The sequence below is a fragment of the Triturus cristatus genome, chromosome 10, assembly GCF_964204655.1.
Source record: "Triturus cristatus chromosome 10, aTriCri1.1, whole genome shotgun sequence".
Lineage (NCBI taxonomy): Eukaryota > Metazoa > Chordata > Amphibia > Caudata > Salamandridae > Triturus > Triturus cristatus.
In genome coordinates, this window is record NC_140593.1 from 1,098,878,520 (window position 1) to 1,098,900,153 (window position 21,634).

The 21,634-nt window shown below is 39.9% G+C and overlaps 1 protein-coding gene across 2 annotated transcripts in view; it reads left to right on the forward strand.

Moving 5' to 3' along the window:
* The window catches only part of PDGFA (platelet derived growth factor subunit A), an 82,195-nt gene that overhangs the window by 23,330 nt on the left and 37,231 nt on the right, over positions 1-21,634 (forward strand). For both annotated transcript variants that reach the window (XM_085629324.1, XM_085629325.1), the window contains exons 3-4: positions 8,073-8,177; positions 18,563-18,750. In XM_085629324.1, the coding sequence (XP_085485450.1) occupies positions 8,073-8,177; positions 18,563-18,750 (293 nt within the window). The remainder of the gene's footprint in view (positions 1-8,072; positions 8,178-18,562; positions 18,751-21,634) is intronic.

The following is a 21,634-nucleotide window of genomic DNA, read 5'->3' on the forward strand; positions in this document are numbered from 1 at the left end:
CCGATCCTGGAGGGCTGGATCCATGCCAGATTTTTAGCATATACACATTTGGATAAATGTAGTTATCTTAAAAATCTCGCGTGGGTCCGGCCCTCCAGGACTGAATTTGGGAGAACCCTGGTCTACACAAATCCCAATCCTAATTTTGCAATACATGGATTCATGCATTTTTGGTGAATCAGGCTCAAGATGTTGATCATGCTTTTGAAATTTGTTGGGTTTTCGGGTAATCAAGGATTTTGAGTTTTGTCATCATTAACAACACTGACTGTTTTTATAAAAGGGCACGTTTCAGTGTCGCCACTGTCGCATACTATTAAAACAACATTTGGAATGTGTTAATAAGTTAGGATTGACAGAATTTAGGGGTGAGACAGATGTATGTTTGTATTCATTGATTCAGTTTAAATGTTTGTGTAGCATGTGAATTAATTAGCATTGTGTCTAACGCAAGAATTCTTGTGGTTGGTGCTGGGCCTATCACATTTTACTAACATTGCAGTGTTGCTTAACTACTCTGTTATTCTCAATCTAATGCAAATACATTGAGGTTGCGGTCTGTCAGTGACCATACATTTCTTTGGTAACCATGTCCCATCCCTGCAGTGATACTTAAGCTGTCACCCTGCACCACTTGCTTTTCCAAGCAGAAAGTGTAATACAGAAATGCTAATAAAGAACGCATTAACGTGAATTGAGGGCTTAGTTCTGGCAAACTTGCATAAACTCTACTAGTGTTAAAGGCATTGATCCACCGTGGCGCTGATTTATTTAATTGGCAAAGCATTCCTTCTGTCTAAATAAAGAAAACGTGCCTTCTGATGAGGCCACAATAGAACCACTGGAAACATTAAGAGCCATGTCACATTAATTCATTGACTGCCTCTTCAGTGAGGGCATGAATAATGATATTGAAAACAGATCACAGACGGCCCTAGATCCTTGGATTTGAAGAATGTATGCACTGCTTAGTGACGGGGATTTGCTTGCCAAGTGACTTAGCACATTGTAGGAGTCCTTGATAAATCATGGCTTATAATTACATTTCAGTCTGTATTTATCCATATTAATTTTTTGCCCATCTAATTGGTATTTATCCATATTTATTTTGTGTTTTAGCGAATATAGGGAGTAATACAATGGTTTATTTCCTCTTTTATTTAACCGATAAACATGCACTCATACTTTGCTGCCTGTGACGTTGTAGCGAATTAAGCTGCTAAATATAGCAAAACACTACACCTTCAGGTAAATGTAAGAATTCTAATACAAATATATGTTACCATACACCTGCATTTAGGGAAATCTCAACCTATTTTTAGCTTCTCGTGCTACCTATCTGCTCAGCTGTTGTCTTTTTAGAAGTAAAATGTAAATATGTAAAAGTCACAATGAACAAGACATCTTTTACTCCACATATATGAAAAAATAGGGTATAAAGTTAAGATGTAGGTGTCGATGACATTTCGATCCCAAGAGGGGATTGTGGGATCATTATCAGGACTGAATAATAGAACAAGTTGCCTGGGAAGTAGTGCTGTATTAGTAGAGCCACGGTCTGAAGGATAGTATGGCGATGGCCACGTCAAGGGAGCGGGAACCAACGGCCAAGATTGGAAGTGGGTAGCTTCAGAGTAGGAAAAGGTCTGTCCAAGGTGAGGATTCGATGAGTTGAACAATGAGCCGTCCAATTAGGGGCGTGTTAGCTGGGTAGCCGGTAACCAACCGGGGACCTGGTATGGGAAGGAGCCGGGATAAGGCAATGAAGGAACATCAGGCCAGTCCGCGAAGCCATGAATGAATGCGCCGCTGTCTGTGATGCACGATTTCTACTTGTCGAATCCTCGCTTTGGACGGACCTTTTCCTACTCTGAAGCTACCCACTTCCAATCTTGGCCATTGGATCCCGCTCCCTTGACGTGGCCATCGCCATGCTATCATGTAGACTGCAGCTCTACTAATACAGGGCTACTTCCCAGGCAATGTGTTCTATTATTCAGTCCTGGTGATGATCCCAGAATCCCCTCTTGGGATCGAGACATCGTCGCCACCTACATCTTAACTCTATTCTCTATTTTTTCATATATGGAGTAAAAGATGTCTTGTTCATTGTGACTTTTACATATTTACATTTTACTTCTAAAAAGTCACTCTTAAGTCACTTGCCTGTGGTAAGGAAATCGGCTGATTTCCAACTACACCGTCACGTCTAGCTCACTTATTGCATATATTTTGTTGTTTCTTTTCATTATTTGTGAATAAATGTCTTTATACTGTCGATTGAGACACCAACTTAGCCACTTTTGAATGTGATAATTTGGCTACATCTGTGTTAACTTTCTCTCTAAAGGGACCACTGTCACTTAAAACTACTACTGCCCTAGGTCCCTCGTTTGACTTTAAAGGGTTTCCTTGTTTCTAGTCTTATATTATACTTTTATTGCAGCACAAAATCACAAAAGTTATGTTCTTGACAATTGTATAAAACGTATAACTGTTATTATGGCACCATAGCAAGTGCTCTGGGCTTTCTGTAAATTGATTTATTCTCCTGTTGATGTTTGTGTGTGTGTGAGGTTAGTAGAGGGTGTGTTTACTTTAAAAGTGGTTTGAGTAGGTTAGGGTAAAGGTGAATGATTTGATCTTGAATGGTCTTTGTAGTGACGAATGCATACTAATGCCAAAAAACTTTACGTTTTTACTTTTGAATTGAGTGGCCATTGGTCCATTGCTTGTGACCCTATTCAGTATGAAAAACAATATGTACTATATAACTCCGCACAAAAGAATGTTTTTTTAGAATTTTTGCTTGGCTGTTTTGCTAGTTTCAAATAAATCTTTATTTAAACTTCACTCCTGTCCTTAAGGTAGTTCACTGGCTCAAGGTTGAAGCAAAGGCCGCGCTTCAAATTATTACGCTGTATTCGCATATCCTTCCATTCACTGTCCGCTAGATAAAATGTGCTAGTTTCTAATGTCTCGACTACACCAGCTCCTTAGTTGGAAATCCATCAACTTAAAAGTGAGAGACTAGAATTCAAACCTCCTCAGCCAGCAGATAATGAATGGGATGTCTTTTCTGCAAATATTTGAAACACTGCAGACCAGGGGACCTTCCAAAAGAAATGCGGATCCTTTCCCCTTCCTTATCTTTCCGTCACCCAGATAGTTGCACACTCCTCTTTTTCTCTAATAATCAGATGTTTCTACAATGCACAGTCTTCTGTCCACCCAGACAACACTTCAGCTGCTGGTCTTCCTTGTAACAGGCAGATGTACCTGTGGCACGCAGGTAGTTCTAGAACGCAGATAACTCCCTCACTCCTCTTTTCTCCTGCAGCTCCCATATCATCGTAGGTAGCTTCCAAGCTTCAGCTTCTGCCCTCCAACCCCACCCCACCCCGCCCTAGCAGCACACACACTCGCCCTTGGCGATGAGCTAGCTGTCACATATGCTGTTTCACTTCCTACAAGATACAGCAACCAACCCAGCACCGCTCGGCATCTCCATCGGACTCTTTATCCAGAGTCTTTGTACCCTGTTATGCACCTTTTATAGTTTCTGTACCCTTTGTGTATATGCAAGGGTGCTCCCTTGGACCTGTGCTTCTGCACTACATCACTTTGGTCCAAATTGTAGTCCATGCTTAAACAAAACAATTCTATTAATAAATTAAATAAATGCTTTAGTGATCTCACCTGAACAAGTTGCTCAGGATTTTATATGCAATCATCGGAGGATTATCAGCGCTTTGAGGCATACCAGCTTCAAAAGTGTCTCAGTCGCCACCATAAAAATGTGCTTTCCTGAAATACTGGCAGTTTCTCACAATTTACAAAATCATGTTTCTTCAGAGAAGAGATACTATAAAAAGCCAGCAATATGCCATTAAAAGACTTTAATAATCAGGCAAAATTTCCCTCATTCCTGGTGCCATCCTGTTGATGTACCAAAACATTTTAGATTGCTTGTTTTAGGCCCGTGTCTAGTGCACAGCTTGCCAGGCTTTTTGATTCGTGTTTCCCCCACTCAAATTAAGCTTTCCTTTTAATAAATTATGCGATTTAAAATGTTACACCGAACATGCACAGGGTACCTGCCAACACCACGCTTAAAAATACCTACTCAGTCAGGCTTAACATATATTTCATCAGCCTTCCTTTCAAAGAGTTCCAGCGCTATAAAGTATACATTAATTTTTAAAGCTGAGATAGCTATGATAGCATTTCGTACTGCGCTTCTCTGGTAATTATCTAGTTTGTTCTCTTGCGCCTACAATATTTATACATATATCTTCCCCATGGGACCCTGTGGAGATATAACACTTTCCACTATGTCACATGAGGCATTCCTATCTGCAAACTGTATGCAGGGAAGCTTAAATATAGAAATCTGGATACAATTGTTGTATGGTCCCCTCTCCTTTAAGTGACCTAAGCTGTCAACCGCCTTTATGCAGCACGGTTACTCGACTTTCAGCACACACCAGCGCCTCACTTGTTGTTTTTCATTGAGAATGAAATGTGGAATTTTCCGTTTTGCCTTTTCTCATGGCCCTTTAACCCATGCTGCCGGCTTGTTTAGGGGGCGAGGCGGGCCTGGCTGCACTGCCAGAGTCTGCAGCGAGGAACAGCAGCACCCAGTGTGCCTTGAAAGGTTAGGGTGGGTCTGGTGGATTTAATCTGTAGCAGAGACACTAAGCAAACTCAGGCGAGCTGGTGCTTGCTCTTGAATTAGTGCTCACCCGAAACAAAAGACATACCTGCTGCTGTCACTCTGTATTTTGAGTTGGACACTAACCTTGATGCCGATGGAGTCCAGCAGATTTGCTGTTGGCGCTATGAGAGGAAGTTTACTTTGTGTAGATTCTGAACTCGCCCAGACATGTACCGTTCTTAAAATTAGAATTATTTGGCATTGTTTCATGACAACTAGACATCTTTAGAAAGGCTTCGCCAACAAATTGCTCGTGAGTTGCTGGTAGCTCTCCAGTTACGTGTGAGCAGCTCTCCTATGTGCACCTCAACCTAATAAGTTAGAGGATGAATTAACATATGTATACCAACATTGAAAAGGGTGGATTGAAGATGAAGTAGCTGATGTTTGAAGAAACAGGGTTGAACTTCCAAAGTATATTTAAAGATGAAATTTGAGTGATAAATCATGTAGTGCTGAGGTGGCATTATTACTGGTATTATAACCTTAGTGCCGTGGGCATTGCAGCTAATATTACCCATGTAGAGGCATTCCTAGTTGATAAACCTCTTTTGCCTTACTGCTAACAACCCTGCCTTATGCACTGAAGTTGAACATTGCTTACACTTGCTGGTCGCTAATGTAATCTTGTCTTATGTGGTCACTATACAACACGAATAGTAGTAGTAGCTTGGGATGATTTTCATTGAACATAAGTAGCTCTTATTACAGAAAAGGTTGGAGACCCCTGTTATACATGCATGTTATATCATGTGTTATTTTGTTTTAAGGTATGTGTTAAATACAAACCTAGCTTCGAGAAGCAGAAGAGAACTGTGTATAGATGTGGATGTGCGAATAAATAAGGAATAGGTAGGCATTTGGTGAGGGATAACAGTGGAGGAGTACAAATTGCTCACACATTTTTGAGGAAGGTTCAGATCGAGAGGTTGTATGATGTAAAAATGTTAGTCCTTGTTACAAATAAGTGATGACTTAATGCCAGCAAATGAGAAGTTTTCACTGATAGCAAGCTACTGCCCATTGGGTGTTGTAGATGGTTTATATTGGTAGGGTGAATGCAGCCTAAGTGGTGTAAATCGCCTCATGACTAGCCGTTTTGGCCAGGAGATGTTAAAAGGTCGTTCTTAAAACAAATATGCAGGTTCTGTCGGGGGTCTCCGTTCCCTTATGGTGCTGCTTTAAGATCAGAATTTGGACGGTCATGCTCTTGATATTACAATTGTTATTTTTTGGTTGGTTTAGATGGCAGAACATCTTTGGAATTCTTTAAAGAACTCTCTAAGCAAGTGTTCTGTTGACGTTGGAGCTGCATGGTGATATTAAACATCCATAAAAGTTAGAACTTTGGTAGATACTGCTTTCTCCTGAAGGTTTCTTTATCTACGTAATTCTTCTGTTTTAAAACATCCCTACCTCCTTGATATATAGGCCTGTGCACAGTACGAATCGAAGATAGCGCAAACTAACAATCCTTATCCAACATAATAGGTATGTGGAATGGCCTATTGGGTTGAAAATGGTTCTGTGTCAAGAGTGCAAATATATGTTGGGCGGAAACCGAGATGCTTTCAGGTGATCGTTCTGCTTAATTTAGAAAGATACGTGTGTAGCTGTATGTGTGAAGACATCTGAGCCATTTGAACCTCCATTCTGTCAGTCAACAGCTCTGCATTTCACACTGGCTAAAGGTGCAGATTATTTTGTAGCTTTTTATATCACTGTGTTTAGCATTTCTTGATTTGCAGTTAGCCTCAATTTTTATTTTTCAGAAAGAAGTAAAACGTGCTTTAGTCCAATAGAAAGTCACCAGAGCGGGAACTTAGTTGTTCTTCTGACAAACATCCCGATAGGGGAGAGTGGTTACACCTGTACGCCCCTCACTATGGCAACTGGGAAGTGATTGATTGGGCAGAGATCAAGCATGCAGTCACAGACACCTACAAGAGGCGTAGACCTAAATTACCCCATCGGACAATCAGAATTGAACCTTACTCTTGGTGTAAAAGTACGATTGATCTGCACATTGGTATTTGGAGAACTGTTTTTTTTCTTTAGCATCTATCTATGCTCACAGATCCTATTTTATGTTCTGGACACATCTTTGTAAACTGACACTTGGATATCCGCTTCAAAATTAGGAGCGAGTGCTATGGAAGCGTTGCCAGTGAAGCACATGTTTCTTGATTTGACAGATCTGTGCTTCCTGTCTCAAATTTCTTCCGGACCAGACTGTGCGGATAGGATGTGTGAATACAGCATGCTCCGAGAGGCACCAAGAGGCTGAGGAAGGCGACCTCCTCACCGAGGCCTGACTTGTTTAGAGAGAGGCAGGCGAATGAACCTGTCAAGGCAAAGCAGCAGTTTTCTCATATGCGGCGAGAGCGTACGGAGCTGTCCCCCTGAGTGATGCTCTTGTCCTTTTCGGTCATTGGATTCCTGTTGCCATGGCACTGTTGAGGATCGCTTCTCTTCAGTTTCTGGGAAGCATTGTCCATGCAGACAGAACTCGAAATCCAAGCTTCTCTTTTCCAGCGTGAAAAACGAATCACAGTATGTCATTCCTTCCTCTGATGAATGTCCACAGCCAGCCAGTCCTCACACGGCCTACATGCTGATTGTTAAAAACAAGCATATGCAATAGGTCTCGCATTGGCGAGAGTTTAAGCTATTGGCTTTGTAAATGACAATGCATTTTATCTGTTTTGATAATTAACACATAAATAAAAGGCATTATCAAATACAATGCCAATAGCTCAAACTCTTGTAAATGCAAGACCTATTTCACTTCAAAGTAGCGGGCGCCATTGTCCCGGACTGCTTGGAAAGTGAAAGCACGCATGGCGAGCTGAATGTACAGGAATGCATGTTGTGCCTGCAATAGGAGAAACTCATTAAAGAAAAAGTGCTTACTAAATAAGACGTACCGTGTAACAACAGAAGTAAAAGGGCCAGTCCTCATGGGAGATTACATATGAAGACAAGGTGGTACTAAGGAGGGGCTAAGAAACCTATTAACGAATCAGCAGCCAGCATCGAATACGGCATGCCTCGCAGAGCAGCAGCGCATGTGCTGCCAAGGCTTGACCTAAATAATGGAGAATTAGTGGCGCTTTTTAGCTTGATTTTCTTGAGTCCTTATTGAGGAATGTATCCCAGACATAATTTTACGTTATATTATCGTATTTATATGCTCACTCATACACTTGGGGCTATACTGGCTATTTGGCTGTGAGGCTATGCTTCGGGGGACTTATTCGAAGAGCCAGGTCTTTAAAAGACAAAAATATTTTGTACTAACTATTGCAGTGTGACGAGTATTTATGATTTTGTAAATGTAACTTTTTGGTTGCAGCCAATGAAGAAGCGTCAGGTGCAAGCGTGAGATCGCACAGTTCACACTCTCCCCGACACGTGCAAGAGAAGCATTCTGCACCTAGTCGCAGAAAACGGAGTGCCGGTAAGTAAGTAAAATGCAATGTCAAGTTTCTAGAACAAAAGGCTTTTTTGTCCTTAAAGCACTGCACTTGAACATTATCTCTTTAAAAAGCAAATAAAAGACATGTTTTGTGTCTAGGACGTGAAGCGCTTGTCAGCACGAGGTACTTTGGTAGGTTTTCCAGATTTTGACTGTTAGGGCTGACTTTAAATATTTTGCCTCTGTCCATAGTGAAGCCCAAGTACTGTTTTCTGAACATTAGTTGCCAACAGTAGAGCTCCATCTGTGTATGCATATTTTAAGGTAATGTAACAGTGTTGCAAGCATATATATTTAAATGGCAAGAGTTTGTCAACTGCGACCAGTGAATAGTGTTTCCTTTTACATAGAGCTTAGCCTGGAAAATAGACTACCTGTGATCTAGGGATTACTCTTCCTTTTTAAACACTATCCGTGCGGTAACTTTTTCGGCTCCTCTAGTTTCTGGGTTCATCTGAACTCAGAAATTTGAGGAGCAGAAAAAGATGACCTGTTTATGAAGCAGCATTTATTGATCTCACTGTACTGCACAACGCAGTGGCACAAACCTCTTTCATTGGAATTCATTAGTAAGATCTTCAGTGTGATTTCAATTAAGTAGAGAAGCAGATTAATTTGTTTAATAATGAAGCTTTTTCAACACGTCGCCATATACCCCCTCTTGTACAGTTGGGTGGTGTTTGTTGGTAGATGTTATCTGAATGGGGGTTAATGTAACGTGAAGTATTAGTATGATGACCTTAATAATATCAGATCAGCTCCTGTCCTGAAGGAGGGTATTTAAAACTGCAAAAAATGTAGTTAGTAATTGGAGCGGTGCTTGCCGATTGCTTGTTGAGGTTCCGCACAATTAGTCTGGCCATTAAAGCATTTATCTTTGACTGCATTTCCTGGTCACGATGGATATAACACTAAAATGGTGCTTAGCAGTGTGGTGTAAGCAGTGAAGAGTAATTTGGTACTAACTAAAATAAGACAGTGGCTATTGCAACAAGACTACAAAAAAGTACTCTGGAACGGTAAACCGACTGTAGTAACGTATCAATTGCCTTTTGTAGGATAGCTCTGCTCCCAGTAAGACCTCTTCTAGCGTGGTGGGCAGTTTCCACATATCCCTTGCTATAACACACCTAAATTACCCTCAAGGGAAAGAAAAGATGATCATTGTGAGAGCAGGAGGCAATAAAGGTGTGTGCTTGGAAAGAAGTGCTACATGTTTTTAGGGAGGTATTGTATGGGTTCCCTCAGATGCATTAATGATGCTTCTATCTTGGGGCATATGGAGAGCAGGAATAGTATGCATTCAAAGTTCATCTGAGCTAAGCAGCTCAGACATCTACACAAGTGCCAGAATAACTTTAATGCCCCCAAACCCCTGCCTCATTTCTGACTGCTGCCATGTATGTCTTACTTGCATTTGGTGAGTCACGATAAATGAATATCCTCTGCAAAGCGATCTACATTACGACATTTTTTAATAACAGTGCATGCACTTTCACCCTTCAGGAACTGTCGGCTGAAGCACTTCCTGTGACTCTTGAAAGATGTCATGTTATAATGAATGTCATAATATGGGGTCACTCACAGTGTGATGGAAAATATCCAGTTTTTTCAGATGGTTGTGACCTTTGCAAGATTATGTAATTACATCTGCAGTTAAATATAATTCAACTTATGCTTCATTCCCCAAGCCGTCTTGTATTCATTTCCTTCATTACTTCCTGGCATGCGTTGCTGCTACAGTTAGCAGATGCTATGTTTGTTGACTCGTTAGAGAGGTCATGCCCTTTTATGACACTAGCTGAATCAGGTACCATTAGGCAACACAGCCAGTTATCATTGCTTAGAAATGTTTGGGTAAAGGGCGATCAGCACACAGAAACGGGGGACTCTGAATTTTATGTTGCCAAGAAATGCCAAGAGTATCACAAAATTGAGTTGATTTATGAGGTTAGGGGATGGATTTTATTTTATCATTCTGTGTAGATCTCCGAAGGTTGTGGGAAAGCATTTGGGAGCTGTACATTTAGAATTAAGATCTTGAGCATTACGAAATCGAGTTGCTAATGCAGAAGGAGGGCTAGAGGAAAATGGAAAGCGTCTCAATGTCGATAATTTACTGTCGATGTAAACAGTTAAAAATGGTAAATTATAGCTTGACGATTTCTTACCAGCGGAGGAATTCCTTTTTCAATTGGGACTTTGCCTCTTGAGAATAATAGCCAGCCCATCACGTGAGAATAAAAGACATTTCCCATGAACTGGCCTACCGATTAGTCATGGATTTACTAGCGAATTTATGGATGTCATGCTTGGGGGTATACAATTTATGTAATTCTCCTCGGTCACATTTTTAGGATGTTGTGTGCTTCACATTTGTTATCCCCAAGGCATTCTCTTATGGCTCAAGATACCAACTACAGTGACTACGCCCTCCAACGCCTTGAAAAGGCAGTTTCAAACAAAACGTAGTATCATACCTACTTACGCTCAACACAGCATGACCTCCTGTGTCTTTGTGGTGGGTGCTGCCGTTCTTAAGGTTTCATATTTTGTTTCAGCAAAGATGATGTTTGCACTTTGCTTAACTGCTGCTGGTTTTGACTCTTGACACAATTTTCTGGTTCTTTAAAGGCATATAGACCACATACATAAGTAGACATTTAGATGCCGTTTAATCATATTGGTTCATCAAGCGATTTTTGTTTTCACATTTAATTTTTGCTCCCGCTTGAAGTTGTCACTGTGTTTCCGTTGCAGAAATTGCACTCTAGCACCAAATGAGTTTCTGCAGGTCATGCAGATCAAAAATGTGTGGGTCTGAATTAGCCCGATGGCCACCCTATCCTTGTATTTTCCCATCTATGTATGGCAGAGTGTTTCAAAGGTAGCTGAGGATGATTTTCGAAACAAAATGCAGCTTGGTACTTTCAGAATACCCGGGTATCTGGATTATGGTAAAAGATGGCTCAGCTAGTGAAACACTAGCTGCTGATATCCTCTGTGACTTGCTGGCCACACTTTGAACCTTCTCCTGCATGTCCCCAGTTGCACTCCCATTTACCCATACCACTGGCACTGCCATATGCCCCGCCTCCGGCTGGCCAAGGTACTCCTGTACGGTCCATCCTCCTTTCTGGAGCTTTGATCTGGAACCTGATCAACCTCAGCAACAGCTCAGCTATTTGCGGGAGAGTCAGAGCAATAGTCAGAAGCAATGTTCCCGCTACTTATTTTTCTCTCTGTGTGTCTATCCAGTGTTGTGAGTGCACTTTTCTTAGCATCCTTTCAGCATCCAGAACAGTGGCAAGTCACCATGTGGATATTTGGTGGAGAGGTACCACTTTGAATGGGGTGCAAAGAGTGAGAGTGGTGAAAGGTCCATCAAGATTTGTTTTGAGGAACTTCCAGCATATAGAATTCAATGGTCTAGCTAGCCGGTTCCACAATTTGAAACCTAATTTGGGGTCAGGTTATTTCACTAAAAATGAGTTGGCAAAAGATGCATGGACTCACTCTAGTCAATGTCTGTGGGTACATGCTGCATTTCTTTTTTATACAAGAATGAGTTACAATCACCCCAGGCATGATTAATTGGGTATGCTGAAACACCAAGAACACAATTGAATAATAAGTGTATCTGTAACCCTGAAGAGGATTGTTGGGCCATGGTCAACAAAGGCTCTCACAGAAGAGGCTTCAAATGCATAGGTAGAACAAACATTTAAAATATCTTAGGCTTAAGAGCTAAGAATACCAGGTACATTTGTTTTAACAATTTTAAAAGAAATTCTAAACTCAGTGGTCAGGCGTGGCAGTTCCATTGTCTTACCGGAGATCACATTATATCGTTAATAACAAGCAACAATTTTATAAACGTAGAACGGACTAAAATGGCCCAAAGGTTTTCCTGAGTTGGTATTAAGTCCTGTAGAGGGAAGGAGTAGAGAAATGTGAAATAGTGAGGTCATATTTGTCTATTCAGAGCAGGAGAACTGAAGAGGGTTAAGCTAAATTATTCTTTATGGATCAGAAGTGTGAAAAAGACAGATAATTCCTATTCCCTATATAGAAGCACTTGGTGGGAGGGACCTCAGTACCCACTGACTTGATATGCTAGAAGAATATTTTGAGTTTAGCAAAAATTCACTCAAACTGTTGTGCTGGTGCTCTGGCAGTAATCCAAGAAGTTAAGTTACATTTCAAGTAGAACATCCCCTGCCATTATTTTATACTCTGATGAAAGAATGCTGAAATGCAGTGCAAGAGGCTCATGTAAAATGTAATTCTTCATGTAAATAAGTCAATTTATTGGTGCAAATATGTTTCGTGTATAACAGAGGTAAATTTGAACTTAGTAATGCTGCTATTTGTGAGCCACTGTATTTCGACTTTAGTAGTATACTGTGATACCCGTCAGCAGGTCCCAGAGTCGTTTCTGAGAGGAGGAGTAAATAGGCTACTCAGTTTGTTAATTCATGGTTGTAAGATAATTGCTTCTATTAGACCCTAAGAGTACTATGTTTGGCGCTATACGTTATGTTCAGAAGTGTGCTGCAACCATGTTGCCCAAAGTAGTAGCTGCTCTCAAGCATGAGACGAAGCAGAGAGATGTCGGAGAGATAGGGTCACTTGGCATATGCTTAACCTGCCTCGCTTGATTTCTATTCTATTGTGAGTAAACTTGGAGACAGTACGAACCTCCATTAGGAATGGGTACCATGCACAAAAACCTCTTTCAAATTATTTGAAATTGGAGGTATTAGTACAGAAACAAATGTTCATTTGAAAGATGTTCTGAATCAAATGTATTAGTGTATTGTTTATTCCAAATGTAGCATGTTGGTGTAAGCAAATGGAACTGAATGTAGAAAAAACTTTGTCTTTTATGGCACTAGTCCTTCTGGAGTGGCAACCGAAAGAACAGAAAAATAAAATAAGGGGAGACTACATAGTCCATAAATAAACAAAATTGCTGATCTAAGGTCAGCCCATACCAGATATGCAATTCCATATAGTGACCGCTCGCTGTTTACATCTGTAATGGTCTGATGATCTCGAGTCAAAGCTGCACTAAGGCAGAATACAAATTCCACTTTTGTCTAGCCATACCTTTGGGCAACAATAGCATCAAATTGGGTAGCAGTAACATCAGTTATTTACAGCACTTAGAAATGGCAGAATTGTGGTATAAAGCGTTTTATGTAACAATACAAGTGATTATTCAACAAAGCCCACCTAACCTCCACTCCTCCGAAGTATGGTGCACTTGACATCTCATTATTCCCCACTCGATTACTATCTTTTTCATGATTAATTGTTGAAACTGCTTAAAATGTATCCATGGCATAAAAACTTAAAAACCATCATAGCCAATGCCAATAGGTCTGACCTAGTGTCTTTAGTCTCCTAGATGGGATTAGACACTCAATAAATCATCTATTTCGCTCATTTGTGCACTCATTCATTCATCTAGTGACTCATTATTGAATTCATGCTCTGGCACAACTGCAATATAACAATACACAAAATCAGCAATTAAAAGAAAACTAGAAGAAAAAAGTATATGCTTGCAATAATGAAACTAAATATAGCAACAGACATTCCTTCTTGCATGCATATTGTAAATAGTCTGTTGTTTTAAAGTTCCAGCATGGCCGTTACATTCAGAACTAATGTTTTGGCCATCTTGAAATGGTAATCAATAATACACCATGGACAACAATGTTCCATTATGGTCTCCTGGTTTAGAGAAAGTGGCCACATTTGATGCAGCGCACTACAGATGAAATAAGCAGCATGCAAGAAATCCATTAGAATAGCCTGGAGACCTGTAGTATCCTCTTAAACATTAAAATAAAAAAAGGGGAAGCAAAGAAAGGAAAGTTGAACTATAAAAGGAGAAAATTGAAAACTAAAGGACTAGATAACCAGCCCTGATGCTGAAGCCCACTCATTTTCAGGTGGAAGTACACATGTGATCAGAAAATGTTTTCATTCAAATGGGAAAGAGAGTCAATGATGGATATGGGCTGAACCATTTTCCCAAGCGGTACGCTGTCATGGATGGAAGACGAGTGTAAATGACACTCAGACGAACTGCTTTTTAAGATAGTAATTACTAAGCTATGACAATGGCATCTGCTTCCCTTTAGTTTTTGGGGAAGATGCAATATTATAAAAATGAATGTCTTGACAACATTCCTTTATTTTTTTGGTTCTACACTACTGCGGGTCCCTGATTTGTTTTTAGATGTCTCAAAGGGGCAATTGGTAGTTTTATATGGGGGTATAAAAGAGCTAGATGGGCCATTAGATATAAGAAACTGCCCTATGAGCAGGAGGGATTTGAACTGCAGAATTTTAAATTTTGCTAGAAAGAGAGAGAGAGAGAGAGAGATGTGATCAAGGCAGGTAACTGCCGAAACGCGTTATGGCGGAATTGTTTGTGCATGAATAAATATAAAAATTTGCAACATGGACCTATTAGAGTGTGCATACGTAGGCAACCATCAGGCATACATTTTTTAAAAATTTGAAATATGTGCAAAATTACAGGTGGCAAAAACCATGCCCAAAAAAAATAATCACAATAAATGCTTACTTCCGGATTTGTCACAGTAGGTGACCAGCAACCAAACCCTTGCCTACTATTGTAATCTGTGCGATTACATATAACCACATAAACTCTCTACAACCTGCAACATAATGTGATAACAGTACACTGTTAGTGGCTTATCCTACGCTTCTCATAATAAATATGCCAAGCCTATTCCGTTTCTAATACATTTTCATAATGAACAGGCTAGAACTAGTGCACTGGCATTGTTTCCCTGCACTCCAACCAAAACTACAGCTGTTATCATTGGCTTGCACCATAACTTGGCATACTGCCATAAAAGTACAAATGTATTCAAAATGACAGTTGTCAAAGCAAAATATTGTATGCCCTCAGAGAGTCTAACAAGGATTATTGTAGTACACATCTTCTATCCTGACCGTTTGCTTCGGTGGTGCACATACACGAAAACGCTTGCCTACTATGGTAATCTGGTAAAATTCCATGTAACAAAATACCTATCTGTCAGCTTTAATATAGCGTAACATGAATCCACACTTAAATGCCAATTGAGTTTAACATATGCCGTTCACTAACATTATGTCAGGCCTATTTCCTTTATCAATACATTTCATAATAAACAGATCAGGCCTATAACCGTGATCATTGGCTTACCACCATAGCCACCTCAGTCTAACTTTTGTAAGTATAAGCTTTGTCACAAGTTAAAACGTGCAATACAAGCAGTTTTTTAGTCCAATCACTTAAATACGGCCCAATCAAACCCTGTACTCTGGTGAATCAAGTGGACCTATACCCCACTCTTAGTAGTACTCTGACAGCTGTCTTTTTTTGATCACCTAAAATTCATGTAGTTTATTGTAGTCCTTGACATTTAATACTGCTCTCAAACACAAACCTGCTGTCTGGAGTCTAATGTTGATTATGGAAGGTGAGGGAGCCGGGGACTGCAATACATTCTTCATCACTGGCTTCCTCCCATCAGTGCTTCTGCCAGACGCAAACAAGCACTGTAAACAAGTAATCCAAGACACTTTAACTACAGTGTAATGTCATGCGTGTGGCTCTGAAAGTCCAAGCCATACTACTGCTGGCACTGGCAGCTGGATAAATAAACTAATCATAGCTGTGTGGAAGGGAAGCATTTTGTTCTGTGGAATCGCACAACTTCTGTCCAATCAAAACGTACTCATAGCTACCAACATGTGGTCAGAGCCAAAATCTCTCTTTTTGCAGTACTCCTAAAAGCTTTTTTAGGTTGAACACATTGCATCTGGGGAGAGCTGTTTTGTTGGGCCAGACCTAAAAAGTGAACATGTTTTCTTCAGAAACTGTACTAAACTCCAGTACCCATATTTAAAGTACAGGTGACTGCATTTTATTTGTGGAACTTCTTTCATGTCAAAAATTACTATTCTTAGTCAGTTGGGAAACACGTTTTCAAATCTTGTAGACCTGGTTTCGTCCTGCACTGCTCTTGAAATAAGGCACGCCACCATGGATTCGCACACTTTATTTCGCTGATTCTACTAGAGTTTAAAAGTGGGGAGGCTTGCTTTCTGGAAAAGCGTTTACCATCCACACAGACAGTAGATTGACAGCAAAAGCCTAACCATTAACTAAATCGGAGACTGGTTATTGTGCATACTCCTAATGCGTGTGTATGATATCAGGAAGGAAGCAGAGCTGGCGCGTGGCCTAGAGGGAAGAGTAGTCAGGAGAGTAGGAGAAGCCTGGATGGCTGAGGAAGGGAAGAGAAGCATAAAAAACTGCTCTGTGTCTCTCCATGCGTTTAAATGAGCGTGTGTGTTTGTCGTGCGCGTGAGGGTGTGACAGTTGTGTTCTCTGCTTAACATTGTAACATACTGGCTCTGACACAATGATGGTAATTCTGGGCGACTTTAGCTTCATGCTCGTCCCTTTAGTGAAATAATGGCTTGCATATTGGTGGTATTGCTTCGCGATTTGTGGGCATCTATGGCATGATTCCCACCCCTGGTAAAATGATGGTAATTCTTGTCTAATTGTTGGTATCCATGAGATGATGCCTCCCCTTGGTAGAATTCTGATTGTTGCACAGCGGTGGTATTTGTCTGCGCAATGTAGATCCTTAGTATGATGGTAATAGTGGTAATTCCTGACGTACTATGAACATCCTTGGTATGAAGGTGCTTTGCACTGCCATAATGATGATCTAAAAAAAAGGGGGTATTTTTCCTATTAGATTGTTGCCTGTCACTGGGCTTAACGCTATCAATGGCATAATTCCTTGCATAATGTTGGTATGCATGGCATGATGGTAACGCCCATTGGCATAATACTCGCCTTGGCTTACTGGTGGCAATTTCTGCCATTTTGAGGGCACACATTTTTAGAATGGTACCAAACGCAAATAATTTTGAATGCATTATAGTTGAAGGAGGTTCATTGAAGAGGAATCAGTGCCAGTGAACAAATGCAAGGTGTAAGCTAGTGTACATGCTTAGCCAACCCTGTCTCCAAAACCAAGGACAGATACAGTTTTGCCAGTGACCAGAGTTTGAAGGGTGAGTGAGAAATGCAAACACAAGTGCATTTGTAAATGCTTGTTCAAATCTTTGTTCCACTAGTACTGGTAAGTACTATGGATATTGAGTTAGCCGCTTATTTATTGAGCAATTAAATATATGCTGTATACTTTTTATGGGATTTTATTGTAGTGTTGTAATGTTGTGAGGTCTGGCCAGAAGATGGCTATAGTTGTTTTGCCAGCCTCATGTGATGACTTAAATCTTTAAAAATTGCATTTATAGACAAATACAGAAAGTGGCTTTGGGCCAGCACTCTTCATCCATTGATCCATTCATTCACATGTTGCTTCCACCCACTACAGCTTACAGCACGGGACAGTGTGTCAGCCCACTTCTGCCATCATTTTGCCAGATTAGCTGTAAATCCGCCTTAAAAAAGTGGACTTAAGTGCAATTTTTTCTTTCCATTCTTTATCCCTTTTTTATTTTTTAGTCATCCCTGCGTATTTAAATCTGCATTCAGAGTACAGTAATTTAAAGATAATAGTACATTTTCCTGGCTCCAGTACGTCCCATATTTTCTGTGATGTGCATTAAAACTAAAAAGAGAATGTATATAAGTACCTGCACTGTTCTACTAAAGATTAAATGTGATGGTTAATTAAAAAAAAAAAAAAAATCCCTTGAGCAAATGGACCTCCATGTTTGAGGTTGCAGAATGTTTTCTTTTTTTCTTGTTTTTATTTTCATGACATATGCATGCAATCAAATATATACACTGCGGCACCCATATAAAAATAGAATCATTTCTCTGAATAAAGAAAAACAATAAAACAAATACCATCGGAGATCATGCAGCGTTTTTAGATGAAAGTGGTCATGTTTTAGGAAGTCCAGAGAAACTAAATATAAATTGATAATTCCGCATTGATTGCTGTTGAATATCATGACCAGTGTAAGGAATACATTGTTATGAGTGTGCCAGTGCCACTATGTGAATACTGCAATTAATGTATTCTTTCAATCATAGTTGCAAAGTTTGCTAGTAGATTGCTATGGAAAAAAATAGGTTGAATATAGAAAGTAAGACCTTAATAAGATAGCTCAAGAAGGGATTTTGCACACTTTACATTAGTTTATCTCTGTGTGATTAGAGATGTGTAGAATGGAACGCTAGCTAAGTCTTAACTCTTAACACATCCATGTTTTCATATTGTTGTGTTCCTTTTGAGGTATGAACATATATTCATCTATAATCTTTACTCTTTGGTTTTCAGAGGAAGCTGTCCCCGCACTTTGCAAAACAAGGACTGTAATATATGAGATTCCTCGCAGTCAGATCGATCCCACCTCTGCCAACTTCTTAATATGGCCACCTTGTGTGGAAGTGAAACGTTGCACTGGCTGTTGCAACACAAGCAGCATGAAGTGCCAGCCTTCACGGATACATCACAGAAGTGTGAAGGTAAGAAAATGAGAAAAGATATCTTCAGTGTTGTTCTGTCTCTTTATATGTGAAATCTGTCTGTTGTTTTTTTGACCTTCATGCGTCACAAAGAGCCTCTTTAGAAAAGTCCCTGTTGAATTAAACTTACCATTACTTCACATTTCTCGAAGTAAGGTCCTGATTACGATACTGGCGGGGAGATACTCCGTCACAAACGTGACGAATATTCCATCAGCCGTATTACAAGTTCCATGGGACATAATGGAATTGTAATTTGGTGGACAGGATATCCCTCACGTTCGTGGAGGAGTAACCCTGTCTGCCAAGATCATAATCCGGTCCTAAGTACTGATACTGAGGTCCAGTTTAGAACATGGCTTCCAAAGCCTAAGTGATACTCGCAGCAAAGGGTTCACAGGGAGGGATATTCGATGTGAGAACTACTATAACCTCTGCTCCTCTTCAATGTTTATATTCCACTCGACTTTGGGGATTGTGGATTTTATATTCTTCTGCAAGATGTTTTTATAGTCTAGATATGAGCCAGTGACTGCTCAAAGGTTTGTCATGGCTGTTACGCAGTTTGTTGTTGTTTTTTTCATTTCTTCTATCCTCACAAATATTATGAAGGATGCTGAAGGATCTTTGATCCATAAACTGTTCTCAGCAAAAGGGAACCTATTAAGCATTTTGGTTTATGAGCGTAATATTTCCGATTCTTTAGAAGTCGAATGAACTGTGTATACTTGAGCGCAGTTGCTGCCCTGTAGTAACTGTGTGCATCGTATCTTTCAGAAGTTGGGTGCTCAAGTTAACTTGAGTGCAATTGCTGCACAAAGTTTACAAATATTTTAATACAAATTCAAGGTTGCTTGTCATACACCTGCATATCCACACAAGCATGCTTCACGTAAGTTGGTGGTTGGAATTCGTAGTCTAACAGTATTCTAAATAGCAGCATTTCATATCTGAATATAACATACTGTATACCTCTTCAGATTGCATAGGCATGGGTTTTACTATTTGTAAAAGTGGAAAACAAGAAATTCAAACTGGATTTAGCTAAATGTTTGGCCTCCTGGATTTCTGGTTACTGGAGTAGATAACTAGAGAAATAGGCTACCAGTTTGTGTGTTTTAGCTCCTTGTTAGAATGCGTTAAACGTAGCTTTGGCAAACTAGTGAATGATTTAGTTGAGTGAGTATCTTTTCTCTGTGGCGGCCTGGAAGACAGAGTAAATAATCCCCGCAGTCACTTTAGGCGTGCTTTGTTTGTTTTTAATACTCTAGGATGTCTCTAAATCTCAGCTCCGCCCACTTGAACTAGACACCAGGTTCATCCCATTAGTCTTATACAAATGTATGTCCGACGCTACAAGAGACCCATTTACATTTGGATAGCATAGTTTTGTTGATGGATCCTTCCTTGGGATTGTTAAATTCACTATACTTGTGGGATATTTATTTGTTTGAGTGCCTCCACTGGATTTCATGACAAGGCAAGATATTCTGGAGACCAATATGTTCTTGTGGTGCACTAATTTCTAAAGAGAACAGTTTTGCTTTCTAGTGTTTCTACCATTAAAGAAATGTATCATTTTCATGTCATACTTGTCCTTCAGGTTAGCAAAATTTTCAGTGAATCTTGAGCGTAGACCTCACTGGTATTGTATGTTTCGGCAAAGCATCTTTCACATATCACTAAATAAATCACCTTGATACAGTCAACTCTGCAACTTTAAACATTGTCAGAAACAGCTGATAAATACTCTTTGTTGGTACTTGAATAAAGAATTTTACCATTCTTACTTCTTATCCTTCCAGATGTGTTTAAGGGCTTCCATGTCCGTCCACCTACCTAGCATTAATTAGGAAGATTTTCACAATATATATTATTGTAATGATATTTGTGGACTCGATTTCATCTTAAATATAATTCTTAAGCACAGCACAGAAAATATCACAAGATCAAATTAACAAGAATGAAGCAAGTAGATTCATATGTTTATTTACTTGAACTTGTAATGTATGGGTCATCTGGTAGCATGCCGCTGATGACCTATTTGCTTTCTGGCTTTAATTGGAAGTTATTGTAGCATAGCAAGAGTAAGTATTGTATGTCTTAAGGATCGTCCGCAAAAGTAGTTTTATTATGAGGTGTGCAGAAAATAGATGCATTGTCTTCTTATAGTAACATTTAAGATTATGTTTATCCTCAAGGGCTTGGATTATGTGAGTTTAGGCAACCTGAAATCATGAATTTATATTTTGAAGAGAGAATTGAAGATGTAACCTTGCTGGAGCACTCGGGTGGAATATCTACCTGAGATTATGGAAAGCAAACATCATTTCTAGGTTCATAGATTGGGACCCATAACTTCACTTCTTTAGTGCTTGTAGTAATGTTTCTATCTACCTTGTAGCTTCGGTTCAATTAAATTAGCCCTTCTCCAGCATTGGATATTTCTGGAATTCACATGCTTGAATCCTTTCCCTTTCACTTCAACTTCTGCACCTACAGACAGGAATGACATATGTATAGACAATCTAGGCACGGAGTCGGCTGTACAACTGCAACATCAATAAAAGCTGCTATTGGTTTGGCTTTCACGGGACAATATGATTGCCAGATTTGGCCCAACATTTTACCTCTTATTGACTTTATTTCAGATGACTGGACTGAAGAAGCTAGGATCATTATCAAGGAGGGTTAAAATTAATCAGGTTTCGTTATCTTCATGACGTGTGTTTTCACGTCCCAATACATTCAAATCACGGGTTGTACCTATGATTTTTTTCAGTAGTGGGGCAGCATTTTCAATTGTAAGTGCTTTCTTGTGAACTGAAGTCTGCACCCCAGATCATTACAAACTGTTGGGCGATGGTAGCTGGCCTCGTTCAGA